Source organism: Aspergillus lucknowensis, assembly GCF_044049455.1.
Source record: "Aspergillus lucknowensis strain CBS 449.75 chromosome Unknown BJX67scaffold_4, whole genome shotgun sequence".
Taxonomy (NCBI): Eukaryota; Fungi; Ascomycota; class Eurotiomycetes; order Eurotiales; family Aspergillaceae; genus Aspergillus; species Aspergillus lucknowensis.
In genome coordinates this window covers 115,232-137,850 of record NW_027263548.1, presented here as the reverse complement: position 1 = coordinate 137,850, position 22,619 = coordinate 115,232, and the positions used below count along the sequence as shown (strand labels likewise).

Here is a 22,619-nt window from a genome sequence, read left to right as displayed (position 1 = left end):
GCGGGGTATTCAGATATTCTGTTGAATAACTCCAACACGAGCAGCGTCTTGGCGGTTAGGGTTTCTCACTGGATGAGCGCTGCGCCTCACTTTTCAATGAACTCGATATGGCTCGGCTGTTGAACGACTATATTCCGGCGGCACCGCTGTATGAGTACCTGAATCTGGGGGGACTAATGTCGATGCGGACGGGGATCAGGAGATGGCTTCGACGAGACTTCTAGTGAAGCGGCCAGTTGTTATGTGTGAAGTTCATTTGAACATGTGTAGGAGATGGAGTTGACTAGATATCGATGATGGAATAGAATACCGTCTTGCAATTCTCAAGGAGTAACATCCCAGAGTTTTATCACTCATACCCTATCCCTCGAACCCTAAACAAACTTCGTCACCAGTTTCCCTGTATTCCCCCCCTCAAACAGCCTCATCCACACGCGCGGGACGTCTTCAAACGGCGCCTCCACCAGCGTCTCCAGCGAATCGTCGAGAACAATCTTCCCTTCCTTCCATGCCTGCGCAAGGAGCGCAATCACCTCGCGGACTTTATGCATGTAGTCGAACATGGTGAAGCCGTGGATCGAGACGCCGCGGGTGACGATTTCCTGGATACTTAGACTGGGGTACTCGACTAGTATATGGATTGGGGAGGGGAGCATACGTGAAGGTTCTTGACCCCGACAGCGTCGGAGTCGTTGTAGCCGGTTATTGTGCCGCTGACACAGTTAGCATACAATGCAGTGCATCAGCTGGAAGAGGGAGGAAGATACCACAGGGCGACCCTGCCGTGGTGCTTCATGCGGTCGAGCATCAGGTCGAGGATTCGGCCTGCGACGTTATCTAGACAGACTATTGTCAGATTCAAGCGTGATGCAGGCAGGCTAACCCTGCGCACGAGGTTAAGGGGCGCACAGTACCGAAGAATACATCGACCAGCCCGTCCGTCGCACGCACGAGGTCCTCCTCAAACGAGGCCTTCTTGTAGTTCACGCAGACGTCCGCGCCGAGCTTCTCAACCCAGCGACATTTCTCATCGCTCCCCGCGATCCCGATAACCTAGCGTAGCTGTTAACCTTCTTGTCCTTCAATCCTTCAATACAGTTTCGGAAATGGCAGGGATAGATAGATACCCTCTTACACCCCAACACGCCCCTCGCAATCTGCACGGCCATACTCCCCGTCGCCCCCGCGGCACCGCTCACAACAACCGTATCCTCCCTGCGCGCTTTGACAATCTCCACAAGCCCGTAGTACGCCGTCAACCCGTTCGTGCCTAGCGCACCGAGGAAATGCCCCAGACTCAAGCCCTCGATGGGCTCGACAACGCGACAGGACTCGATCTCCCGCACGGCGTACTCGGTCCACGACGACCATACGAAGACGATCGACCCTGTCGGGAGTTTCTCGGGGGACCCGGACTCCAGAACCTGTGCGAGGACGAGGGCGGGAATGGGGGTGTCAGGGGGCAGGCCGTTGAGCATGATGCGTTGGGCTGGGTCGTTGGAGACGAGGAGCGTTTTGAGGAGGGCTTGGGTGGGGGAGATGGGGGGGAGGGGGGTTGTAGAGAGTTTGAATGTGGGTGTTGGTCCTGTCAGGATGGGGAGGGCCTGGGGGGTTGCGTTGAGGACATATTGGCGTGTCGACATAGACATCCTGGATTGGTTGTAGTGCTGCTTGGTGTAGGTGGTCTTCTCGTCGGATGTGTGGAGGAGGAGGAGGAGGAGGGTGTAGAGGCTGTAGATATTTCCACCGTCTTATCCGGCTGCTGGATGATATTTAAGAGCTGACATGACTGTATCGCGCGGCTTCGTCTCATCCATGTCGAAGGCTTCATTCACGTAAGCCCTAAGTTGGTGGCAGGGCCGCTTATAAATCGGCTGCTCTTCTATCCGACATCCGGCGTATGCGTTCCCTACGCCTTCGATACGTCGTTCCAAAGCAGAGTCGTAGTCTGCTTACTGAGAGCGCGAAAGTTGCTGCTCGAGAGACGGACGCCTGGCCATCTCCCTTTCTCTCTCCCTCTCAGGCACCCTCTCCACAGGCTCCGGGAGCGCCATCTCACTCAGGGCTCCGCAAGCGTCGCAGCCGCTGTCATGCCGCGCTGACGCAAGTCCCGACAGACTCCGCTCCAGACACGGATGGCGGGACGCCTCTTCTTCCGAGAGCCGCTGGACGGGCTCGGGAGAGACGACTTCGCTGAGGGATGCGCAGGGGTCGTCTGCTTTCCGGCTGGGGTGATGTGGTTCGGGACAAGATTCGTGTTTGGACCCCGCGCGCTGGGGCCGTCTGTCGTGAGGAGGCGCTGAGAAGAGGTACTTGATTTTCTCGAGAAGATTCATCGTTGGCGATACATATTCTCCTCGTCGGATGGTGGATGTAGAATTTGGAAGAGGCTGTATCGATGGCTTGTCATCCCACCAGCCCTCAACCATGGTTCTGCATCTAGTAAAGTGGGACTCCAAAATTTGGTCAGGATACTGACTCCCCAGCAGGGCAAGGGTTGCTTTATTAGGCAGGTTTTATCTAAGTAAAGAAGACTACAGCCGAGACTGCCTCTCGGCCAACGCATTCGTCAGAGACAGCAGCGTATCCCGCTCCTCCGGCGTAAACTCCCTCCTCCCCGGCCCACCGCGACTCCCATCTCCGCCCTTACGACTTCTATCCCCCGTAAACAGCTCCTCGCGCGGACGGTCGCGATACTCGGTGCGGAATTTCCACTTCTGCGTCAATTCGGGGGATAGTTTGCGCTGGAAGGCGCCGGCGATGTACTTTCCGATGACGGGAAGGAATTTAAATGCGCTGTAGATATGTCAGTATCGTCAGCCATTTCAAATGGCTCTCAGGCTCGAGCAGACTTACTGTCCCGTCCCACCGGTCGCGATAAACAGATTCGTATAGTCAGGGTGGTAGTCGAAGATAAAGTCGCCCGTCGGCGTCTCATTATACCAGCACAAGCACGTCTTCTCGAACCCCCGTCGCGCAAGATCAGGGAGGACATCCCTCAGCCCCGCGAGGAGCCTCTCCTGTCCCTCGCCCGGGATGAAGTTCGCCCGCGCGGGGATCGCCTTCGTCGGGGGTGATGAGATCGAGACTGAGTCCATCGACTTCGTCGAGGACAGCGTATACCCGAAGCTGTGGCACGCAACCTTGAGATACCCGCTTTGCTCGTGCGGCGGGAAGCTGAAGAACCCCGTCGACAGGTTGAAGATGATCGGGAGGTCCCTGAGCGCCGCGATCTCGGCCGGCGTGAGTCTCACGAACCCGACGATCTGCGCCGTCGCGACCATCGAGTTCCACGCAGGGACCAGGGTCGCCGTCCACGCGCCCGTCGCAAGGATGAACCGGTCGCCTGTGATCGTGGACCCGTCAATAGTCCGAAGGGCTGTGATGGTCTTTCCGTCGGATCCATGTTCCAGCGACGAGACGTGCCCTCGCGCGCCAGTGATAAACGAGACACCGGCGCTGATGCAGCGGTCTCGAAGATTGGCAATGGCAACGCCTGCATCTGCCCATCCCGCGGCATTGTTGTAGAACCCCTCGAAGCCCTCCCCGATCGGCCGGCCCGCGACAGCCGGGAATCGGCTCTTCAGCGCATCGACATGCGCCAGATCATGCCACTCGAGCCCTAAATCATCGAGAATCGCTTTCGTCTTGCGGATGAAGTCCGACCCGCCCGCCTGCACGCCGGCGTTCGCCGTGGAGCTTCTCTGCGCGGTCCAGACACACGGCGTCTGATGGAAGGAGGCCGCGTACTCGGGCGTATTCCAGAGGTCGTACGCCTCCTTCCCGAGCTGCGCGTACACCTTATCGCCGTAGTCGAAGCGGATCACGCGCGAAATGTCGTTGCTCGAGCCGTCCGGAACGGGCGGCATGGCGCGGTCGACGACGGTGACGGAGGAGAAGCCATTCTGGGCGAGGTGGAGGGCCGTCGAGAGGCCGAAGACGCCGGCGCCGACGATGACGATGCGCTGGTTTTCCATCAGAGAATCTGTAGAAGTGTAGGTTGAATGGCTCTTCTCCTGCTGTTGGGGTGATATACTCGCGAGCTTCACCCCGCACTGGCGTCGAACCGACTCCGAGCCGTCTCCGTCTTGGCTTGCGCCGGTCGATCGAGTCGAGACTCGGAGGGACAGTAGCGGTCGGCAAACGAGATATCAGTTCATTGAGACACCGGATGCAATCACTCTTTCCGGCCGTGGTCGAGCCGGTCCTTCGAGTCCAGCCCTGACTCACCTGGCCTCGTGGGAATTACCGTTCTTCATATACCGACCTTCATATATATTCACCAATTTATGTACTTTATCCGTACGATCTCTGTACACTCAACATCAGAACTCAACTCGTCATGCAGAGACTGCCTCCTATCTACACCCTCCCACCGAAAACCTCGCCCGGGAACGTCCGCACCGGCTCCCGCAGCCTCAGCACCTCGTCGCCTCCCGTCCGGCGGGGCGGCATTCTTGTCCGCTTAAGAGTCTTCCAGAATGTAGAAGCACAGCACCGACGGTCACCGTCGTGTAGTGCGTAAAAAACAGCGTCGCTTCACAGGGCCTGAAACTCTCATACCCGTAGCACGTCACGATAAGCATCATTCACACAAGTCCCACGTACGCACACCACGGCTGAAAATATCCCCTATCGGGCAGGTAGCCCTGTCAAACCCCTGTGCGACTCACACGCGCGATAGAACCAGATATACGTCATGCACATGACAATATCATCAAGAACCCCGCAGCCATAATCAAACTAATGAGCCACAACGACTCCTCTCGAGAAAGGGAGAGACGGTCCGTTGTTTCTCCGTTGGCATCAGCGAGGTGAGAAGCCAGGCTGTTACTCTCAGACCTTTGTTGCCCCTTAGATATAACTTCCACCACTTCAACATCTCAAACGGAACCCATGGGTACGCGGGAGATAACATATGCGCGACCCGCGCTGGGTCATCAGACACCCTGTGCTGGTAGGCTTGTTTCCTTCGCCTCGAACCCAATGGAGACTGACGTATCGAAGGGAAAACGAGTTACCTTGAGGAATTAATGGACAACCTCTCGTTACTCGATAGTACGGCTATTTCTGAGGAGCTCGAGAAGGTGCGGAGTTATATTGTGAACGGGGGCGATCTGGAGTTTCTCTCAACAAAACACGCTCTCTCCATTCTCCACCACTATGCCTTTGGCGCTTGCTCAAAATCTACAAGCCATATCGCATTACGGTGCTTCAGCAACATTATATTGCTCTCAAAGTCAGCAAAGGAGAGTTTTATAAATGAAGGGTATCCTGAATCTGCGATACTGCTTCTCAAGGTACAGCGCCCGAACCGGAATTATGTCTTCGAGCATATCTTGCTTATTATCTCTAGAATAATGACCCCGGAGATAAATTTCTGGCAGCTAGATTACTTTTTATCTGTACATCCCAGCCTACGAATCTCACTCTCGATATCTCCCCGATCGCAGATGTTATCAACGCTGTAGGCGTCCCATTTGATCGATCATACTTTATGGCCTGTGTTAAACTAACTATTACAGTGTTTTATCAGACTTTGTTGACATACATATCGGTCTTCCAACAACAACCCTCGAACCGAATGCCCTCTGTGAGATTCTCAAGCTCACAGGCAACATCGCAGCTTCCTATCCTCTTCAATCCGCTGGGTTTTCTGCTTCTTGTCGGCCAATCTTGCAAATGCTTAGTGCCCTGGATATACCTTCTCACCCTCTACAAGCCCCAGTATCGTCCTTGATTGATTGTCTGGTCCTGGTTGTAGCTGATGAATCTTCACAATGTGCATCCACTATCTTCGAAGAAGTTCACGTTTCCCGGTTGGTACACATACTGGATCTTGCCACTCAAGTCTACACAGAAGACGACCTAGCCCAATATTGTTGCCCACTTGTGCAGCTTCTATTTCTTACATCACAGACTGCCCCTACCAAGATCAAGGCACTTCTTCAAAACCTTCTTCTACCAACCGATAAGGATCGCGAAAGAATTCTTGGAACAGACAACTCGCTCTCCTCAAGAATCCTAAGGCTTTCTACCTCAATAAGCGCCGGCCAACTCAGCATACTCATCCGGCTCCTTCTGTTCGAGCTGTCTGATAATGATGGAGAGCAGTTGGTGCGCAATATTGGCTATGGATACGCCTCTGGCCACTTGCACTCCCTTGGGAAGCAGCCAGCCACAAGTACCTCTGCAATTCAAGATTCTGAAGGCAGCTCGATAAGAAACAGCAGCAGCAGGAATGTGGAAGTCAATCCTCTTACTGGCCAGAGAAGGGATATGGAAACACAGTCGAGCCTCCTGGATATGACTGTGGAAGAAAAGGAGCGTGAGGCAGAAAGACTTTTTGTGCTCTTTGAAAGGTTGCAGATTTCCCTACATCTACGGAGTCGTTTCTTTGATAACTAACAAGTCACAGACTTCGCGAGAATGGTGTCATCAAGATTGAAAACCCCGTAGCCGTGGCTACGCGTGAGGGCAGACTTGAGGATATCTAACATATGAAGCAACAATTTGAGAATATTCGCGCTCGGTGGCGGATGGGCTTCGTCCGCTTCGAAGGGGCCGTCCGTCCGGATCTGGTCGTGTAAATGTGTAAACCGAAGATTACCTCGAGTCATTGAGCGGGACTTTGGCGAGGGTTAGAACAAGTGGATGCACCCTCATTATGTACAGATGCCATATTAGGGCTAGTCGGATATGCCATCAGAATGCACGGTGTGCCTAGTCCGGGTTAGATCTCTGTGGCCCGCCTTGTAATTCAAAGACCGTCATTGGATCGAGTCAGAAATATTCATTATTGATTCTCGAGCCACGCACAGCCGTTTCCCTCTCTGCTGTCGGGCGGATCACCGGAGCCGGCTGGCGAGCCGAGTCGGTTCGCGACTCCGCACCGACGCGGCTGGAACAATCGGTCGCCTCAGCAGAGCATGGCAATGCCAGGATCGTGACCCGTCCTCCTGATTGCTATCGTGCTGTGGCGTCCGGAGTGCAAACCGCGCCGTGATGGTGGTCTGGCCTCGTCAGGATGAGCGGTTGTTTGACAGCACAAGGTTAGCCCTATATCAAGGGCCGCGCCGGCAGGAGTCGACAAGATTGCCATTCATAGTTTCATACTCCTCCTACTTACCCACCTTAATCAACTAATATATCTCATCTCATCTTTAATCTATAATGGCCTCGTTACTAAACTACCTCGGACTCCGCGAGTCCTCAACCTCCACGGCCACCGACAACAACAACGCCGTCCGAGCCCTCCCGGCCTCCTGGTACACATCCCAGGAGATGTTCGAGCTCGAGCGCCGCGCCATCTGGTCGCGCAAGTGGCTCCTGACCACGCACACGCTGCGCCTCCCCAAGGCCGGCGACTGGCTGCGCTACGAAGTCGCCGGGTACCAGTTCATCCTCGTCCGCGACCGCCAGGGCGAGATCCACGCCTTCCACAACGTCTGCCGCCACCGCGCGTTCCCCGTCGTCACGGAGGAGCAGGGGTCCGCGCGGATCTTCGCCTGCCGGTACCACGGGTGGTCGTACGGGCTCAATGGCAAGCTGGCCAAGGCGCCCGGGTACCAGGACCTCGAGGGGTTCGAGAAGAGCCAGAACGGCCTGCTCGCAATCCACGTGCATATCGACCGGAATGGGTTCATCTGGGTGAATCTGGATGGAAAAGAAGAACCCGAGATCGCGTGGGAGGACGACTTTAGGGATATCGATGTGCAGCCGCGTCTGACCGGGGTCAACTGGGAGGACTACGAGTTCGACCACACCTGGGAGATGGAGGGCGAGTATAACTGGAAGATCCTGGCGGATAACTACAACGAGTGCTACCACTGCGCGACGACGCACCCGGATATCCCGTCGATTGCGGACCTCTCGACGTACTCGGTCGACACGCGCGGGGGGAGTGTCATCCACGACGGGCATTCGAAGCCCGAGCAGATTGCCGCGGGCTTGAACCCGGCCAGCACGTTCTACTTTCCGAACGCCTCGATGACCGTCTCGTAAGTACCTGCAAAGAGTATTATCTGTATGTGATCTGTAACGCATAGATGCTAACCACCTGGGCAACTAGCCCCCACTTCTTCTTCATGCAGCGCTTCGTCGCCCTCTCCCCGACCAAGTCGATCATGAAGTACGAGGTGTACCGCAACAAGCACTCCAGCGAGGAGGACTTCCAGGCCATCAACAACATCTACAAGCGCATCATGTCCGAGGACAAGTACCTGTGCGACCTGACGCAGAAGAACCTCAACGCCGGCGTCTTCGTCAACGGCGAGCTGCACCCGACCATGGAGAAGGGCCCGCTGTACTTCCAGAAGACCGTGCGCGATCTGGTCGTGCAGCACTTCGAGCGCGAGGAGAGGGCCAAGCAGGAGATCTGGCCGGCGCGCCAGGCCCTGCCCAGGGGGGCGGCTGTCAGCGAGAAGGACGAGAAGTTCTGCTCGAGTCTGAGCTGCCAGCCGAACGGGGGGGAGTGTTGCTCGACGCTGGGGGCCCAGCGGCCAGCGGCGGTTGCGTGGTAGAAACAGTGGAAACAGTGTATCTAGAGTGCGTAATGATCATGATTAATGTAGTCAGTTTTTGCTTTCGGGACTTGATCGGCGGTTCTCTGTGCCAGACGAGATATTGTTTTGGTATGACTGGGGAAGCTTTTCGCTTATTCCATTGTTTCGGCTCAAACTACTCACGGAAATATGTAAATCGCTTCTACACAACATCATAAACCTCTTGCAGGACATTCATAACATGGGGCCAGGAAGGAGTTAATAAATGGACTAACCCTCCTCCAAAGGCAGCTGTGTATTCAAACTGGAGTCAACAGATCCTCTGGTTCTGTATCAGTGTCATCCGGCAATTCACACAAAGACGCTAGATCTCCCACAGTTTCGAGCGTATACGGATGCTCCACACCAAGGACTCTCTGCCTAACATCCAATACCTCACTTAATAACCTTCTAGCCTCATCGTACCGACCTTGCCGCTGGCAAGTGATTGCCAGGTTATAGATATTGATCAGAGTTTCCGGATGCTCAGGTCCCAGAACTCTCGTGGCGATACGAACTAGACGGCGCTGAAGACTTTCTGCTTCAGCCCACTGCTCCATCGCATGCCATGTTGATGCCAAATTTGCAAGACTGCTGAGTGTATCCGGGTGCTCTGGTCCGAGTTGGCGGATTGAATTTTCCATTACTTCTACCTGGAGGCTTTGTGCTTCTTCCAAGCGACCCATAACAAAATATGTGGCCGCGAGGTTCGAAATTGTTGTGAGGGTATCCGGGTGGTCTCGTCCTAAGAGACGGGTGTATCTTTCCAGGGTCGAAGATTGGAGAATTTCTGCTGATATCCATTTCCCCTGGACCCAGTATGCCGAGGCCAGGCTCGTCATACTACTCAATGTGTGAGGATGGTCGGGGCCTTGGGTCCTGAGGAAGGCCATTAACGATCGGTCCAGAAGGTGCTCGGCCTCTTCCCACCTGCCCTGGCTGTAGTATATCTTGCCTAATGCTTGCTGGCTGCCGAGAGTGTCAGGGTGGTCTGCGCCTAGGATTCGCTCCCTCACCGCAACGAGCTCCTTCTGAAGTATTTCCGCTCCCTCCCACTTTGCTAGGTCTTGGTATGTGGATGCAAGGTTGCCCAGGGTGGTGAGGGTGTCGGGATGCTCAGGGCCGAGGATCCTTCGCCTTTTCTCCAGAACTGTTGTTTCCAGGGATTCTGCTTGTTTCCAGTGGCCCTGCAGGCTATACGTGACCGCGAGATTCGACATCACCGCAAGAGTGGCAGGGTGGTCCTGCCCGAGCAATCTCTTTCTTTGCTCCAAGGCCTTGACCTCAAGATCCTCAGCCTCTTTGAGTAAGCCCTGGCTTCGATAGGTTGAAGCCAAGTTCAACATGATATTCAAAGTAGTAGGATGCTCATCTCCCAGAACTCGCTGCCGGTCGTCCAATATTTGTGTCTGGAGCTCTTGGGCCTCCTTCCACTGGCCCTGCTTCCAATACGCAACTGCAAGGTTCGCCATAGAAGCCAATGTGCTGGCGTGGTTCGGCCCAAGAGTTCTCTGGCTTATGCTCATCACTTTCGTATGGAGCTCTTTCGCCTTCTCCCATTTTCCTTGGTTTGAGTACACTAATGCCAGACTGGACATATTATCCAGAGCTGTAGCATGCTCCTCACCGAGTTTTTTTATTCTGGTAGCCATTATTTTAGCTTCGAGTTCCTCGGCCTCTAACCACCGTTGCTGGTGGCTTAGCAGAGACGACAGCAGGTCCTGTAGAGCGAGTACCACATGACTATCGCTTCCAAGTGTGTTCCGGAGGCTATGAATATCCTTTCTCGTAACACGCTCCGCGGCCTCTAAGACGCCGTGCGCCTCATAGTACTCAGCAATCTCCATAGGTGAATGGCTCCCTTTGGTGGCTAGATCCCGGTATAAAGTTCCGGCGTACTCTGGGGAATCGGAGGAGTCAGAATCTGTCACCTTCTGCATCTGAGCCACCATATCCTGATTGCTGTACTTAATATCCTTGGGTTGAAGTCCCGGGTTTGACGCTCCAAAGCCTAATGTGTAGCAAATGGCTAGCTGGGTGGATAATTCCACTGTCGCATTCTTCTGTACCAGGGCCTCTAGTTCTTGAACGATATATGATCTAACTCGGTAATCAGAGTAATATAATTGGTGTAGTGAGTGAATGATCTAGACGAATTAGAAACATATCGTCCACTCTCATCTAACAACCGTACCTCAAAGTCATCATTTCGGAGGAGATACTTTTCGGTGGTGAACAAATCTGCGGTCTGTAGTTGCGCCCTAGAGAAGTGAAGCCCAGTCAGCCTTCACGCACCGTACACGTCAGCAGGAGAGAAAAGGAAGGGCTCAAATTACGGCAGCTGGATCACGCGCTTCAACGACTGGTGTATATCAGCGTCTCTTACCCCCGGGTCGGAGGCAAGAGACCCGCTGAAGAACGCTTTCAGCCGCTCTTTTGTCTCTGCAGGTAGCGCTTCTTCCGTCATGACGAGCTGTGTCGCGTACAATACCAAGGCGTTGTTTCTCTTCAGATGATCAAGAAGTCTTAGCGACGAGGGTGAAGTCCCCGACAAACTGCCTGCCTCCGCTGGAAGCACAGCGGATGATAAATGCTTTTCGAACATGAACCACAGACAGAGTAAGCCGTAGGAGAAAACGTCGGTTTTGATCGCTTCCGAGTAAGATAGCTGGGGGTATTCGTTGGTCTCAGGCGCGTACCATGGCCACGACTGTGGGACCGAGACACTTGCACTGTCGTAGCCGTCCCAGATTGAGAAGCCAAAGTCGGCGACCTTGGCAGTAAAGGCGCCATCCTTGCCTTTGAAGATGAGGATATTCTCCGGCTTGATATCTCCGTGTATAACATCTATCTTGACACAGAGATGTGAGTGTTGGTTGCGCAAGGACAACGAGGAATCATACAGTGAGATTGCATGTGTGCCATCGCCGTGCCGATATCCAGACAAATTTTCCAGCGTTCTGGGACTCCGAGCGCTTGTCCGATCGGCCGCTGTGCAAAAGTGTACAGATCCTCAAAGTGTGCTTTCTGAAAGACTAGCACGGGCCAGACCTTGTCTGTGTCCAGGAACCCCGGCTCTGCACGCTCGGGAGCAGGGTGCTTGTTTTTCAGCGGAACATCCCAGCATATCCCCTGCAGCTCGAGGATATTGGGGTGGTTGACGACAGCTTTGTGACGAAGCATATAGACTTCGTTGATTAACCGACGAAAGATTTCCTGGTCGGTCTTCTCGAGTCGGTCTTTCTCTGCCACTCGCTTGAAAGCAAAGCTCGTCTCTATGTCCACCAGGGACTGGTTGACCTGGCTGGTTGCGCCTCGGCCGAGTAGCTGTCGACTCGACTGCCATGTTAGCGGCAAGATTGGAATCTTTGCCTTCTGCAGCAGCGTGAGGAAGGTAATGATATTGATATCCGCGGCTGCCGAGGTGTCCTCAAGACCAGTGTAGGTGCTGAAGAACAGCCGCGGCTTGTCGAAGGTGCTCGTCTGGAATGAGATTAAATCTGACTGTCCTACCATATAAAGCCAAGGCTGAGAGAGCCTACCTGGAATGATGACATGACGCCGCCAGAAAACGGGTGGTGACTGCGGATGGATTTGTTGACCAGCTGCTTCCCTGGCAGCGGCGAGGTTATCTTCGTGCCCCGCAGAGCCTTGTGCGCCCAACCCTCCCCCTCCTCTTAGCAAAACTGCTAAAGTAAACATGCTGACGTGGCCGCCGTCTGGCCATCCCGATGAGGCGCGTTGGAAAAGTTGATCTCTCTCTGTACAAAGGGCCGCGGGATGAAAAGGACTTGACCATGAGCGAGTTGAGATCCAAGATCAAGGAAATCCGTCGCCGAAATGCTTCACGCTACTGGTATGTTCCCGAGGCGCTGTTCCTTCAGGTTGCAACCGATGATTTGATTCGACAGGTGCTGGTGGAAGCGCCTCCATACCAGCGGGATGAGATTGTGCAGCGAATTTCTCAGCAGGGGAAGAAGATCTTCGGAATCCTGGTGGTCCTCGGCCTTGAGGCTCGAGTGTCGAATTTCATCGAGGCCAATGAGCTGCAGGACGAAAAGCTTCCGTTCAGACATGACGTTCTGACTGGGGATATCCGACTGTCCGAGGACGAAGCAGGCGACTTCCACGAGCGACAGTGGGAATTCGCGGCTCCCACTTTCTTCCACGGGACTCTCCACAGAAATCTTGCAGACAATCTGGTCATGCCCTTTGTCAAGGATGAGGAAATTGGACATGGGAGCTTTGGTCAAGTGTACGAAGTCACGCTGGATCCGGATCATCAGGGAGAGGACACGCTCTTTCCTCGAGTTGTAAGTCCTGTCTGGGAACGCGCAGTGGAACGGGTGGACGCTGCGACTCACGCTCGACCCAGTTTGCCAGGAAGGAATTCAAACTCGATCGCAATCCGTCGGCCAGCCGGTCAGTCGTCAGCCACCGCAGAGAGCTCAAGAATCTCGCGATTCTCAGCCGCTTAAACCATCCCAATATTGTAGCGCTGCTCGGCTCGTACACTTACAATGGCAAGCACAATCTTCTGTTCGAGATGGCCACCGATGGCAACCTTGCTGGACTCCTCTCAGCCCCGCGTTCTGTGCCTTATGCGTCTGATGAAGTGTTCGTGATCGCGCTTGCTCGGCTATTCTCAGCCATCGAGCAGGTCCATGAGTACACGGAGCACAAGATCGACTTGAGCATGATCGGATGTCACCACGACCTGCGCCCACGCAATATCCTCGTAACCGGACCCAACTTCATCCTTGCTGATTTTGGCCTATCGACTTTCAAATCGCCCGCAGAAAACTCGGCAACGCCTTTTAAACCGACAACCGATGACTATCTGGCGCCCGAATGTGAGGATTGGGAGAACATGTTCCACGCAGGTACCGTTCATAGGTCGAGTGACATTTGGTCATTCGGCTGCATCATTGCAGAAGTTGCCACGTATATGGCGCTCGGATGTAGCGGAGTTGGGGCATTCCGGGAGGCCAGGAGGTATAAAATCCGCGGGTTTGAGCTCTATTCCTTTCATCAAGGAACAGGCCCCAGCGCGGCCGTGGAGGATTGGCTCACAAAGCTACAAGATTCGTCTATCCCAACATGTCTTTTACTTGTCCTCATTGCTTGGAAGCTTCTCCAGATGGACCAGTCGAAACGACCGAATGCAAGCGAAGTTACGTTGCTTCTCCGTCGCGCCGCCCTATGCGCCGTCGCCATCACTGTCCAGAATCTATTTAGCCGCATAAGAGCTACCGCTGATTCGATCGATCTATATCTTGAAGCCGTCAAGTTTGAATCGTGGAGATATGCAGTCGGCATCATGAACGTGGAAGATGCGGTTCAGCCGCGTTCTGCCCAGAGCCGTACCATGTCTCAATTCGACGCCATCCTCGATGGCTTATTCGCTTTGCGCAGGGAGCTGGAGTCAAGGACCTCAACGGACAGGACACAAAGAGTGACCATGTCTCAGCTTCTCAGGCTCAACAACGACCTATACCTTTTTTTGGGGCGAGCTGATCGACAGGTATTTCACGAGTACTTCAACCTTACCGTGGCTGAAAGGGATGATGAGATTTTCCAGCCATCTGAAAGCACGGAAATGGGCTTGATTCTAGACGAGGAAATTCGGATGCGCGCAACTATTAGGCATATCAACAAGCTTCTTGACAGCGGGTCTGTCTCAAATTCCGACGAGATGAGGGTGGAATTGAGCCATGTCCTGTTGGGCCAGCGATTCGGTCAGCATCACATAGCGCAGTTCACGGGCCCGGATCAAAAGAGTCGTTCAGTCTGGGTGGAGTGGAGAGGATATGGGCGACACGGCACAGACGAAGAAGTTCAGGTGCAACTGTACAGGCGTACCGCGAGGCTTGCTGAGCTCCTATCGCAGGAGAAACCGCCATCGCTGCGAACACTCGATTGCTGTGGCTTCTTCCATGATCCAACCAGAGTGGCGTTCGGGCTCCTCTTTGACATTCCCAGCGCTTCAGCATCCTCGGACAGTTTCGAACCAGTCAGCCTGTTCGATATTATCAAAGCAAGTGCAGATAGACTGAGCCGATCGCCAGACCTGGATGACAAGTTCGATTTAGCGACTTTGCTTGCCACCTCACTTCTCGAGCTACACACGGTCGGTTGGTTCCACAAGGGGTTGACTTCTTCTAATATTGTGTTCTTTTCGGAGAAAGGTACCCAGAAGCATTCCATCCGTGAACCGTTCCTGGTTGGATTCAACCACAGTCGCTCTGACGAGCACAACACATTCACGACCGGGCTCACAGATTCGAGCTCGAAGGACTATCAGCATCCGTGGTACATAAAGGAGCGCTTCGGGTACCGGCACGAGTTCGATTACTATAGCCTAGGGATCGTTCTGATGGAGATTGGTTTCTGGCAGCCGCTGAATCAGCTCGTCAATTCATCCAAATATCAGAATATGTCTTACGAACAGCGCCGTCAAAGCCTCTTAACCAATCGGGTTCCGCTCCTGAAGCAGTGCATGGGAAGGGAATTTTACAAGGCTGTCAAGTGGTGCATCGAGGCTGATACCGGGACATCCGAGGCTCAAGAGTCAAGAGACAAGGCCGTGCTCCTCACCTTCCAGGAGCAAGTCGTCAGTCGTTTACGGGCGCGCTTCGTGGAAAATGCTGAATGAGATTGAACTGGTATTATAGCTAGACCACCAAATCTTTAAAGCCTAAGAGGCTTCACCAATAGACTTCGAGCCCTATCCACTGTGTCCGATCTCTTCTTTAATGGAGTTTTGTTTTCTCACTGAGGGATGCAGACCGGGGAGTCCGCCCAGCCCGACCTCAAGAGTGGCGAACAGCGGCCGAGCCTGATGATTCGATCTACTTCAGGGCTGTAAAGGACTTCCATGAGTGGGTACAGACAACGCATGATTGCATGAACCGATCAGTAGCCCAACAAATTCCCCTCGCACTCCTCCTAACGGTCCCTTGAAGCAAGAATGATGGTGAGATTATTGCCTAACACACACATCCCTCCGCTTAATTCGTATCGGTAACGCTATCGATTTCAGCCTAAAACTCTCAGTATCGGGCATCACCTCGATTAAACTCGACATGTAAAGAACTTGCAACATTCTGAGGTGTGGATGATACCTCGGTGAGTTTCCGTGGCGCTACTATCTCAATCAAGTCTCCCTGACTCTAAAGGCAAAGCCACAAGTTAAATCTGGCGTCGAAAAGACCCGGAATTCAGAGATGATTTTGGAGCCTACCTTGACGCTATAATTACTCTGATCCCCGAATAAGTTTAGCAGTAGCGTCGCTAGCAGCGACTTGACAACATAGCGAGCCTCGACTCGAGTGATTTCTGGCATGTTGGGGGTTATTGATCGTTGTGTTGATGGGGGGCAGAAAAGACAATGAGAATGCAGTGAGTGGGATTTACAAGGCAGACCAGCACAGCCTGGGGAGGAGTAATACGGCTTGAGATTATATCTTTGACGAAGACATATCCTTGCGCAGCTGGCCGGAAGAATGAATGTATGCGCCCCGAATGCGAGGCTGCATTGCATGCACTGCCCCACGACAAAATGGTCGCTGTGCAGCTTGGGACATAGTGGGCACACCATCTTTCTCACCCTTCTTGCTTTTTCTTTGGCGAGTCTTTCACAATTCACCCCTGGCCAGTTTCTCCCAATCGCTCGAGTAAGGGAAAATAGGAAGAGCTTCAATAATGCGAGCTCCAGACCCTTCCGTTAATCCTCCGCCAGGGCCGCATCCCAGCACTTCCGGTAGCTATTTTTTTGAGCATGGACTGGGGGCGATCACCGCCGACTTTAATTCGAAATTACCGGATCTATTCTTCCCTGACAGTCAAGCCTGCAAGGTTAGAGTTGTCGATGTCATTCCCACCCCTAGTAATGAAACGACAGGGGTGGATTACCTCGAGAGAGGGCAAGTGGTAGAGTATACCGCGTCAAACCTAGAGGAAGTGACTTCGATCCTCAATGTAAGCTATACTCTACCTCTCGGAAATAATTCGTCCTGGCCTTACTGATCACGATTAGCGACCGTCTCGAGTCGGATGTTCAAGGACATTGTAAGTACCCCCCATCCATGGATCCCATGGGCAACCTCCCTTCTCGGGGCAGTACGAATAAATCGTCCCAAGTATCATCCGTCGCACAAACTCATGGAGCCGAATGAATATCACATACGCCATGTTCCACGCTATATGTGCAGCCACACGCACGTCCCCTCACTTCCTAAAACTCGTCCTGGGACTCGGACGAAAGCGCAGCTATACCGACGAGGATTACATGGCTTGTTATAGCCGGTTCCCAAACAGCAGTGGAAACAGCAACGAAGAAGACGGGACCTGTGGTCAGTCTCGACTCTTCCTGGTCTTCACTGAGACCGTGTTGACCTTCATGCATAATAGATGTATGCTACAATATCCGCTTTTATGAAAGACACGGACGCGATCTTGAGGATCCATGGTCATGTCGACAGTCGGCTATTCATCAAACATACGCTTCCCTTTCGAAAGAATCAAGCTGGCTCATAATCCAGCCCCCGACTGCATTTACCCCAGCCATAAAGCAATCAGGAACCGACGGAAGCGAGATGCACATCCCGACTGCAGGACATCCCATGAATCCACATCTCGAGTACCTCGCCGCTAGCATGGCCGGGTGGAGAGGGTATCTCAACTATATTGGTGATAAGCTGAAAGGCCTTGATGAAGAGGTCGCGATCGCCAAACGCTACGGCGAGTTCCAGGTGGATTTTTCGTCCAAGCAGGCTATTCACTTGCTGCGACGCAAGTTGCATCACGCTGCTGCGATACTAGAAAATAGCTTGAGTACTATCGCGACCCTTGGGAGTCATGCGGACGTGATGGCTAGGAAAGCCAACCTCGCTTTACAAATCCATGACGACTTCCAGCGGGAGCTGCAGAACTTGGCTGGGGAGTTAAGGAATTACCTTCACACGACGCAGAAGCTGCTAAGATGTTCCGACGATATTAGATCCCTCGTAAGGAAGTGTCTTCCCAAATTTGTGGATCTCCTATAGCATCGTGGCCTAACTAACAACTTCATCTCAACCTCAATCTAGTACGAAGATATCCTCAAATTCAACAGCCAAGAGCTCATCCAGAACAACGGCATAACCCTCACCCAACTCACCCAAACAAACACCATTGAGACGCGCGCCATTGTCTCGCTCGCGGACCAGGCCCGGCAGGAGTCCCGCACGATGCGCATCGCCACTGTTGTCGCGGTCTATTACCTGCCTGCAAATCTCGTTTTGGTATGTTATGGCTGCTCCTATGCGTTCTTTCTCCCCTGATACTTTTTTTTTAGAACGAAAACAAACATGATTCTGATCAGCACTAGTCATTCTTCAGCACAACTCTCGTTTGGTTCGAGAACGTCAATGCGGATGATGCGGGTCGGGACTTGGCTGTTTTACGAGTCCATCGAGAGGTATGGATTGCCGTGCTGGTAACCGTCATTCTTGCCGGGTTTACGGTGGCTCTTTCGTCTTGGTGGAAGCATGTGGAGGAAAGGGAGGACACCCTGGAGCCGCGGTTAGGGTCCAAACGGGAGAAGAGTTTGCTTAGTGTATGTTGACTCGTTGGGTGGGGGAGTATCAATAACAGTTGTATATCAAAACTAGGAATAAGGCCGTATGCATTTCGTAGGGATCAGACCTAGGCAACGTCTTGAGACTGAGTACAAAATTGATCGATCCTGATCCACGTGCGGTTTTGGGACCTCACTTGAAGTCCTGGTGTGCAAGAGTGTCTCAAGGCCTGCATGCTCTGGGTTTACCTGAGAAGTGGGCAGGGGTGGAAGCGGCGGCTACCTACTATACTATGCTCTCTACCAACCGTATTAGTGACCCAGTAGGGCAACGGGTTGCAAGAATGGTGCTGGCTCTAAATTACGAGACCATTTGCGCGGCGCCGGAGACATACTGCCCCCGTTCTCGACAAGGTGGGGGGAGGAGGGCATCGTATGTAGTGAGCTGCATCACAGACGCCTGTTATGCGCGGACCTCCACCAAAAAGGAGCGGGATAACATGCATGACTACTTGAGACAAGGCAGATAGTCATGGATGATCGCAAGCGTTGTCGGTCTGGGATGTGTGCTGATCTGCAGTCACAGGATGGTGTCCCGCGATGTCCGTTCTACATTACTTCGGCTCACCTTGACGCCTAGGCTGACCCGCATCGCAGAACGAACGTCAGGATGGCTTGGAATCGTATTCAAGCCATCGCTGCCTATGCCTTCTGGAATCAGTGGTGGCGGATTTAATATTTGGGAATATTTCGAAAGGCCTATCTGAAGCCGTCCAGGATGAGGCCGGCATCTTAGGGCAGTCCGCCCTCTCCCGCATAGATGAAGAGGATCAGGCCAATCTGGCCCCACAATATAACGCAAAATCTTGGGAGCCGATTATTGAGTTTGGGCTCGCCGTTTACAATATGAAGACCAGACTGCATCCCTACATCCAGACTACAAGTCGCGTTGCCTATAGCGATCCGGAGGACAAGTTTGCTCCCTTTGGGCCACTACGGGCCGATGATCAAGCTGCTACTGGTCAACGGGTGCCGACAATCGATGGAGGGTCCTTGTTTGCTTACTCCCAGCTCGATGATGGTCACAAAAGAACCTCTGTGGCTGCCTCGGTGAATCAGCATCAACAAGATGACGATGCGTCCACTGCGCAGTGGGGCCAGAATTTGGAAGATGAAATGACGGCCAACTCTCAAATTGCTCTTGAATACCCTCGATGAAATGTTAACTTTTCGATGGATAACCCTGGTAGAGGATGAACAACAGCTTTTTTATCGTCACTAACGTATATAATTGATGCGGTCACTGTTGTCTTGCTATCCTTTCCTGTATCATTGACCGACCTCTGGTCTGGCTTGCTTTCTTCCTATTTTTACTACGGATTAGTTGCAGCTTTTTAATTGACGCTTTATGTATGGTTTTTATTTTACAGACAGTTAGGACACCCTCAGACGACTTGAATGGAAAAGGAGCCGGCTGGTCTCCAGCAGCAGAAGTTCCAAGGAACGATACGGGCAAACACACGACAGCCACGTCGGCTGTTCGCCCTCCATTCTAACGGTCAACCCACATCGATTTGGAGGCGGCTACGCTTTGGCTGTAGTGTGATTGTAGGTGCATGAAGTAGCCCTGGACGGGCTGGAACGAGTTGGCTTCTGCAAGGCTAACATTAAGGCATCCATGCGCATAAGCGCTAGCCGATGTGTTCGCCTTGTACTTTGATGTCATCTTGTAGAGGACAGTTCAGCCTTGTGTACTTGTTGGAAAGATGATATATATACACTTCCTGAATACCTCCCTGAACTTCTCCCATCTGGGAACTTTAGCGTTGTCTTTCCTATATCAAGATGAGTGCCATTCAGGCAGCTCCAATCCGGTCAGGACACGCGGGCGTTAACGACGAGGAAAGCCCTTCTGCGCCAGATAACTCTTTGCTGATTCACGATGCTCCTCAATTATGGCGTGATAATTTGGTCCTTTTGCGGCTGGATACGCTATTCTCATTTTTGCGTTCCGCAACCCCTACGCTACCCCTGTCTAATGTAGACCCCGTTGCGGCTGCTCCACGAGAGCAAAATATTCCTCTACAGCCCCAGCCTGCTTATGTGCTAAGTCGTCGCTATCGATGGAGAGCACAATCAAGTGATCCTTAACTGGAGACGGGATCAACGAACAGATTACAGAAGATGGTCGCAGAGAAAGATCCATCTCTCCCTGGCAACGGGAAGTTATCGACACCCGACGGATATCACATGGCAATCGAAAACGGGAGATACAACAAATACTTAGCCCATTATTTGCAGAGAGCACAAACAATGTGCTTCTGCTCTGCTGGGGAGACAAGGAACGCTGCCACATTATTCCCATAAATATCCGCCATGAAGCGGTCGAAGTGAATATCTGGGAAAGTATCCAAACTGCATGGTATGCACGCAGAGGTCATTGGAGAAGATACATCCCCCTCTACGGAGTGCAGCAAGTGAATAATGTCGAGGTATGTCTTCATATAAATAACAGATGTATCACTGCTCACTCTGCTTCTCTGTGAACTAGGTTATGATAGCAGGATACGAATCCGTACGCCTCGGGGGAACAATATCTGAAGTTCAGTACCTCGGCTTAGACCAGAATGCTGAGACAGCAAGGAAGAGGATTGAACTTGAAAATTACATTACAAACTACTACCCACAGGTAGTCCTATGCCAATACGATTCATCAACAGGTACAGTGGATTGCCTATCAGACTGCGAGATTGATATGCCCAATCTCAAAGTCCATAGCTGGAACAAGGTCGATTCCTGCAATCTTGGAGATGATCCCAAAAACCGAAAAGGTAAAAAGAAGGCAAAAGAAAGAAAAAAAAGAAAAACATACAACAGCCTGGGATTCGCATGTGGTCACCCACCATACTACTAACCAGCCGGCGTGTGATTTAAGTACGGCTGAGCGGACGGGAAGCCCTGTTTTCCACACCCTATGGTCGTATGTACTAGACCTCTAGAAAAGAAGTTTGATGTGGATGACGTAGAATGCCCTGAAAAGAGCCTCTATAAATCACGACGTCAGCTACTACACCTCACAAGGCGACCGTTGCTGACCCAGGCCTTTTCAAATGGAAGTGTTGCGAAGGCAAACAACCTTCTTAAAGGAGAGAAGTTGGTGTATAGTCATAGGTAAGAGACACAAGCCGTACTTGATATGATCAAAGGCTAACGCTAGCAACAGTGATCTGCTAAAGAAGATTGATGACTGGCATGTTCCAGATCTCAGCGAAATTCCGTTCCACGCCCTGCTGATTACAGAGGGCTGGGACTTTAGTGCACGGAACGCTATTATACCCTTAACCGCGTCATTATTTTTCATTTTTGTTGTGGTCTCTAAGGCCATTTACAAGGACTGGGGAATTGTATGAAACGTGGCTTGCTTTTTCGTTTTGTTGGCCGGACTGATTCTGATGTGGGCGAACCATGCGCTTCAATAGTATTTACCACGTCCTTAGATCCATGAAGACGTTCATCCGAGCTCTGACATTACATGAAAACATGTTAAGTAAAATATAACCTGGTCTGCTGTAACAAATACGCTGAACTCCACAATAACGCAATAGCAGCCCCCAGGAGGTGGGTAGAGTTTACCATACAGCATATATAGACACTAATGATTGACATTGACTCCAGCCTTAAGTCAGAAGAATTTATCCTACCATCCACCCAGGTTCAGATCTTTAGCTTTGATTAAGTCGATAAAATTTGCCAGTGGCTTACCAATCCAAGAATGGTGCTGATATATTAAAAAAAGATTGCATAATCTAAATCCTACTCTAGCGTGCACCTCACGTTTTACACCTTCTATTATCATCACCAAGGCCCAGAAATCTTATAATAAAGCATACCATGCAAATAATGGTCATAACCAGCAAGTGGTGTACCTAAAGGCTGATATAGTTCCGTTGCTCTCCATCCTATTTGTTTTGCTGTGACGGTGATGGTCCAGCTTCGAGACTATTTCTGTTAACATGCGTCTATTGCATTACATAATGCAGGCAAGAACAAGATGCTAATTACAGCAAGCAACTCCTCAGCGTGGAATCACACGCTGACTATGGTTCAACTATTTCTTGTATAAAGGATCATCCCTTCCATGTAAGCTTGATTAACAACAAAAAGTACCCAGTAACCTCAAACCACTCATCTGCAGCCCTGGCCAAACTTGATATACAGGCAACCTAGCTCTCGTAGCAGCCCATGATTAATGCAGTCCGTCTCCTTTTTGTTACCCTTTAGTTACTTGATCGGCCGTTCTCCGAGCCAGACTAGGGCCAGACTCCATGGAGTTTAGTTATCGTAGCGGCCGCAGCGATCAGGGTCGTGCGGACCGGGGTCCTGTGGCGTGAGGACAGGGTCGTCATCGGCAACGAGCCGACCGAAGAAGAGAGCAGACGCGGGAAACTGCAAAAGTGGTGCGACCAACTGCTCCCTGATGAGGGTTAGGGAACGACCACGGTGGATGAATGCACCAG

At 52.3% G+C, this 22,619-nt stretch overlaps 10 protein-coding genes across 10 annotated transcripts; 5 read left to right on the top strand and 5 right to left on the bottom strand.

The window, feature by feature from the left end:
• Positions 1–241: 241 nt before the first annotated feature.
• Positions 242–1,774, bottom strand: BJX67DRAFT_210610 (MDR family NADP-dependent oxidoreductase). The gene is made up of 5 exons (XM_071025586.1): positions 1,128–1,774; positions 915–1,053; positions 768–837; positions 659–713; positions 242–602 (listed from the first exon to the last, which is right to left on the bottom strand). The coding sequence occupies exons 1-5, from the start codon at positions 1,647–1,649 to the stop codon at positions 375–377; spliced, it is 1,014 nt and encodes a 337-aa protein (XP_070889901.1). The 5' UTR covers positions 1,650–1,774; the 3' UTR covers positions 242–374.
• A 386-nt stretch (positions 1,775–2,160) lies between these two features.
• Positions 2,161–4,178, bottom strand: BJX67DRAFT_210601 (NAD(P)/FAD-dependent oxidoreductase). Its single transcript, XM_071025585.1, has 2 exons — positions 2,857–4,178; positions 2,161–2,796 (listed from the first exon to the last, which is right to left on the bottom strand). The coding sequence occupies exons 1-2, from the start codon at positions 3,975–3,977 to the stop codon at positions 2,535–2,537; spliced, it is 1,383 nt and encodes a 460-aa protein (XP_070889900.1). The 5' UTR covers positions 3,978–4,178; the 3' UTR covers positions 2,161–2,534.
• A 573-nt stretch (positions 4,179–4,751) lies between these two features.
• On the top strand, positions 4,752–6,733 carry BJX67DRAFT_210594 (synembryn). Its single transcript, XM_071025584.1, has 4 exons — positions 4,752–4,957; positions 5,008–5,467; positions 5,526–6,362; positions 6,419–6,733. Exons 1-4 carry the CDS (start codon positions 4,897–4,899, stop codon positions 6,495–6,497), a joined length of 1,437 nt encoding a protein of 478 aa, XP_070889899.1. The 5' UTR covers positions 4,752–4,896; the 3' UTR covers positions 6,498–6,733.
• Positions 6,734–7,107: 374 nt separating this feature from the next.
• On the top strand, positions 7,108–8,690 carry BJX67DRAFT_210471 (aromatic ring-hydroxylating oxygenase subunit alpha). Its single transcript, XM_071025580.1, has 2 exons — positions 7,108–8,000; positions 8,072–8,690. Exons 1-2 carry the CDS (start codon positions 7,174–7,176, stop codon positions 8,520–8,522), a joined length of 1,278 nt encoding a protein of 425 aa, XP_070889898.1. The 5' UTR covers positions 7,108–7,173; the 3' UTR covers positions 8,523–8,690.
• A 1-nt stretch (position 8,691) lies between these two features.
• On the bottom strand, positions 8,692–10,886 carry BJX67DRAFT_210568 (uncharacterized protein). Its single transcript, XM_071025582.1, has 2 exons — positions 10,738–10,886; positions 8,692–10,690 (listed from the first exon to the last, which is right to left on the bottom strand). The coding sequence occupies exon 2, from the start codon at positions 10,493–10,495 to the stop codon at positions 8,804–8,806; it is 1,692 nt and encodes a 563-aa protein (XP_070889897.1). The 5' UTR covers positions 10,496–10,690; positions 10,738–10,886; the 3' UTR covers positions 8,692–8,803.
• A 383-nt stretch (positions 10,887–11,269) lies between these two features.
• BJX67DRAFT_210585 (uncharacterized protein) lies at positions 11,270–12,244 on the bottom strand. The gene is made up of 2 exons (XM_071025583.1): positions 12,086–12,244; positions 11,270–12,026 (listed from the first exon to the last, which is right to left on the bottom strand). The coding sequence occupies exons 1-2, from the start codon at positions 12,098–12,100 to the stop codon at positions 11,391–11,393; spliced, it is 651 nt and encodes a 216-aa protein (XP_070889896.1). The 5' UTR covers positions 12,101–12,244; the 3' UTR covers positions 11,270–11,390.
• A 30-nt stretch (positions 12,245–12,274) lies between these two features.
• On the top strand, positions 12,275–15,198 carry BJX67DRAFT_377540 (kinase-like domain-containing protein; the record flags this gene model as incomplete). The annotated part of the gene is made up of 2 exons (XM_071032133.1): positions 12,275–12,856; positions 12,919–15,198. 2 exons carry the CDS (start codon positions 12,275–12,277, stop codon positions 15,196–15,198), a joined length of 2,862 nt encoding a protein of 953 aa, XP_070889895.1.
• A 357-nt stretch (positions 15,199–15,555) lies between these two features.
• Positions 15,556–18,222, top strand: BJX67DRAFT_210551 (uncharacterized protein). The gene is made up of 6 exons (XM_071025581.1): positions 15,556–16,523; positions 16,582–16,613; positions 16,686–16,897; positions 16,956–17,551; positions 17,633–17,827; positions 17,914–18,222. The coding sequence occupies exons 1-6, from the start codon at positions 16,248–16,250 to the stop codon at positions 18,148–18,150; spliced, it is 1,548 nt and encodes a 515-aa protein (XP_070889894.1). The 5' UTR covers positions 15,556–16,247; the 3' UTR covers positions 18,151–18,222.
• Positions 18,223–18,304: 82 nt separating this feature from the next.
• BJX67DRAFT_210446 (uncharacterized protein) lies at positions 18,305–18,757 on the top strand. The gene has a single exon (XM_071025579.1). It carries the CDS (start codon positions 18,396–18,398, stop codon positions 18,630–18,632), a length of 237 nt encoding a protein of 78 aa, XP_070889893.1. The 5' UTR covers positions 18,305–18,395; the 3' UTR covers positions 18,633–18,757.
• A 2,360-nt stretch (positions 18,758–21,117) lies between these two features.
• Positions 21,118–21,556, bottom strand: BJX67DRAFT_343049 (uncharacterized protein). Its single transcript, XM_071028110.1, has 2 exons — positions 21,326–21,556; positions 21,118–21,273 (listed from the first exon to the last, which is right to left on the bottom strand). The coding sequence occupies exons 1-2, from the start codon at positions 21,485–21,487 to the stop codon at positions 21,268–21,270; spliced, it is 168 nt and encodes a 55-aa protein (XP_070889892.1). The 5' UTR covers positions 21,488–21,556; the 3' UTR covers positions 21,118–21,267.
• Between the last annotated feature and the right edge of the window lie 1,063 nt (positions 21,557–22,619).

What these genes read in the sequence shown, in the direction of transcription:
- BJX67DRAFT_210610 (XM_071025586.1), bottom strand. Translation starts at nt 1,649, where the DNA reads ATGTCTATGTCGACACGCCAATATGTCCTCAACGCAACCCCCCAGGCC. An exon ending in GCTGGTCGATGTATTCTTCG is followed by an intron (nt 838 to 914) that starts GTACTGTGCGCC and finishes TAGTCTGTCTAG; the next exon opens with ATAACGTCGCAGGCCGAATC. An exon ending in TCGGGGTCAAGAACCTTCAC is followed by an intron (nt 603 to 658) that starts GTATGCTCCCCT and finishes CTAAGTATCCAG; the next exon opens with GAAATCGTCACCCGCGGCGT.
- BJX67DRAFT_210601 (XM_071025585.1), bottom strand. Translation starts at nt 3,977, where the DNA reads ATGGAAAACCAGCGCATCGTCATCGTCGGCGCCGGCGTCTTCGGCCTC. An exon ending in GCGACCGGTGGGACGGGACA is followed by an intron (nt 2,797 to 2,856) that starts GTAAGTCTGCTC and finishes ACATATCTACAG; the next exon opens with CGCATTTAAATTCCTTCCCG.
- BJX67DRAFT_210594 (XM_071025584.1), top strand. Translation starts at nt 4,897, where the DNA reads ATGGGTACGCGGGAGATAACATATGCGCGACCCGCGCTGGGTCATCAG. An exon ending in TCGCAGATGTTATCAACGCT is followed by an intron (nt 5,468 to 5,525) that starts GTAGGCGTCCCA and finishes TAACTATTACAG; the next exon opens with TGTTTTATCAGACTTTGTTG. An exon ending in CTTTTTGTGCTCTTTGAAAG is followed by an intron (nt 6,363 to 6,418) that starts GTTGCAGATTTC and finishes AACAAGTCACAG; the next exon opens with ACTTCGCGAGAATGGTGTCA.
- BJX67DRAFT_210471 (XM_071025580.1), top strand. Translation starts at nt 7,174, where the DNA reads ATGGCCTCGTTACTAAACTACCTCGGACTCCGCGAGTCCTCAACCTCC. An exon ending in AACGCCTCGATGACCGTCTC is followed by an intron (nt 8,001 to 8,071) that starts GTAAGTACCTGC and finishes CTGGGCAACTAG; the next exon opens with CCCCCACTTCTTCTTCATGC.
- BJX67DRAFT_210568 (XM_071025582.1), bottom strand. Translation starts at nt 10,495, where the DNA reads ATGGTGGCTCAGATGCAGAAGGTGACAGATTCTGACTCCTCCGATTCC.
- BJX67DRAFT_210551 (XM_071025581.1), top strand. Translation starts at nt 16,248, where the DNA reads ATGCGAGCTCCAGACCCTTCCGTTAATCCTCCGCCAGGGCCGCATCCC. An exon ending in GTCGGATGTTCAAGGACATT is followed by an intron (nt 16,614 to 16,685) that starts GTAAGTACCCCC and finishes AATCGTCCCAAG; the next exon opens with TATCATCCGTCGCACAAACT. An exon ending in CCGACGATATTAGATCCCTC is followed by an intron (nt 17,552 to 17,632) that starts GTAAGGAAGTGT and finishes ACCTCAATCTAG; the next exon opens with TACGAAGATATCCTCAAATT.
- BJX67DRAFT_210446 (XM_071025579.1), top strand. Translation starts at nt 18,396, where the DNA reads ATGCTCTCTACCAACCGTATTAGTGACCCAGTAGGGCAACGGGTTGCA.
- BJX67DRAFT_343049 (XM_071028110.1), bottom strand. Translation starts at nt 21,487, where the DNA reads ATGGCCTTAGAGACCACAACAAAAATGAAAAATAATGACGCGGTTAAG.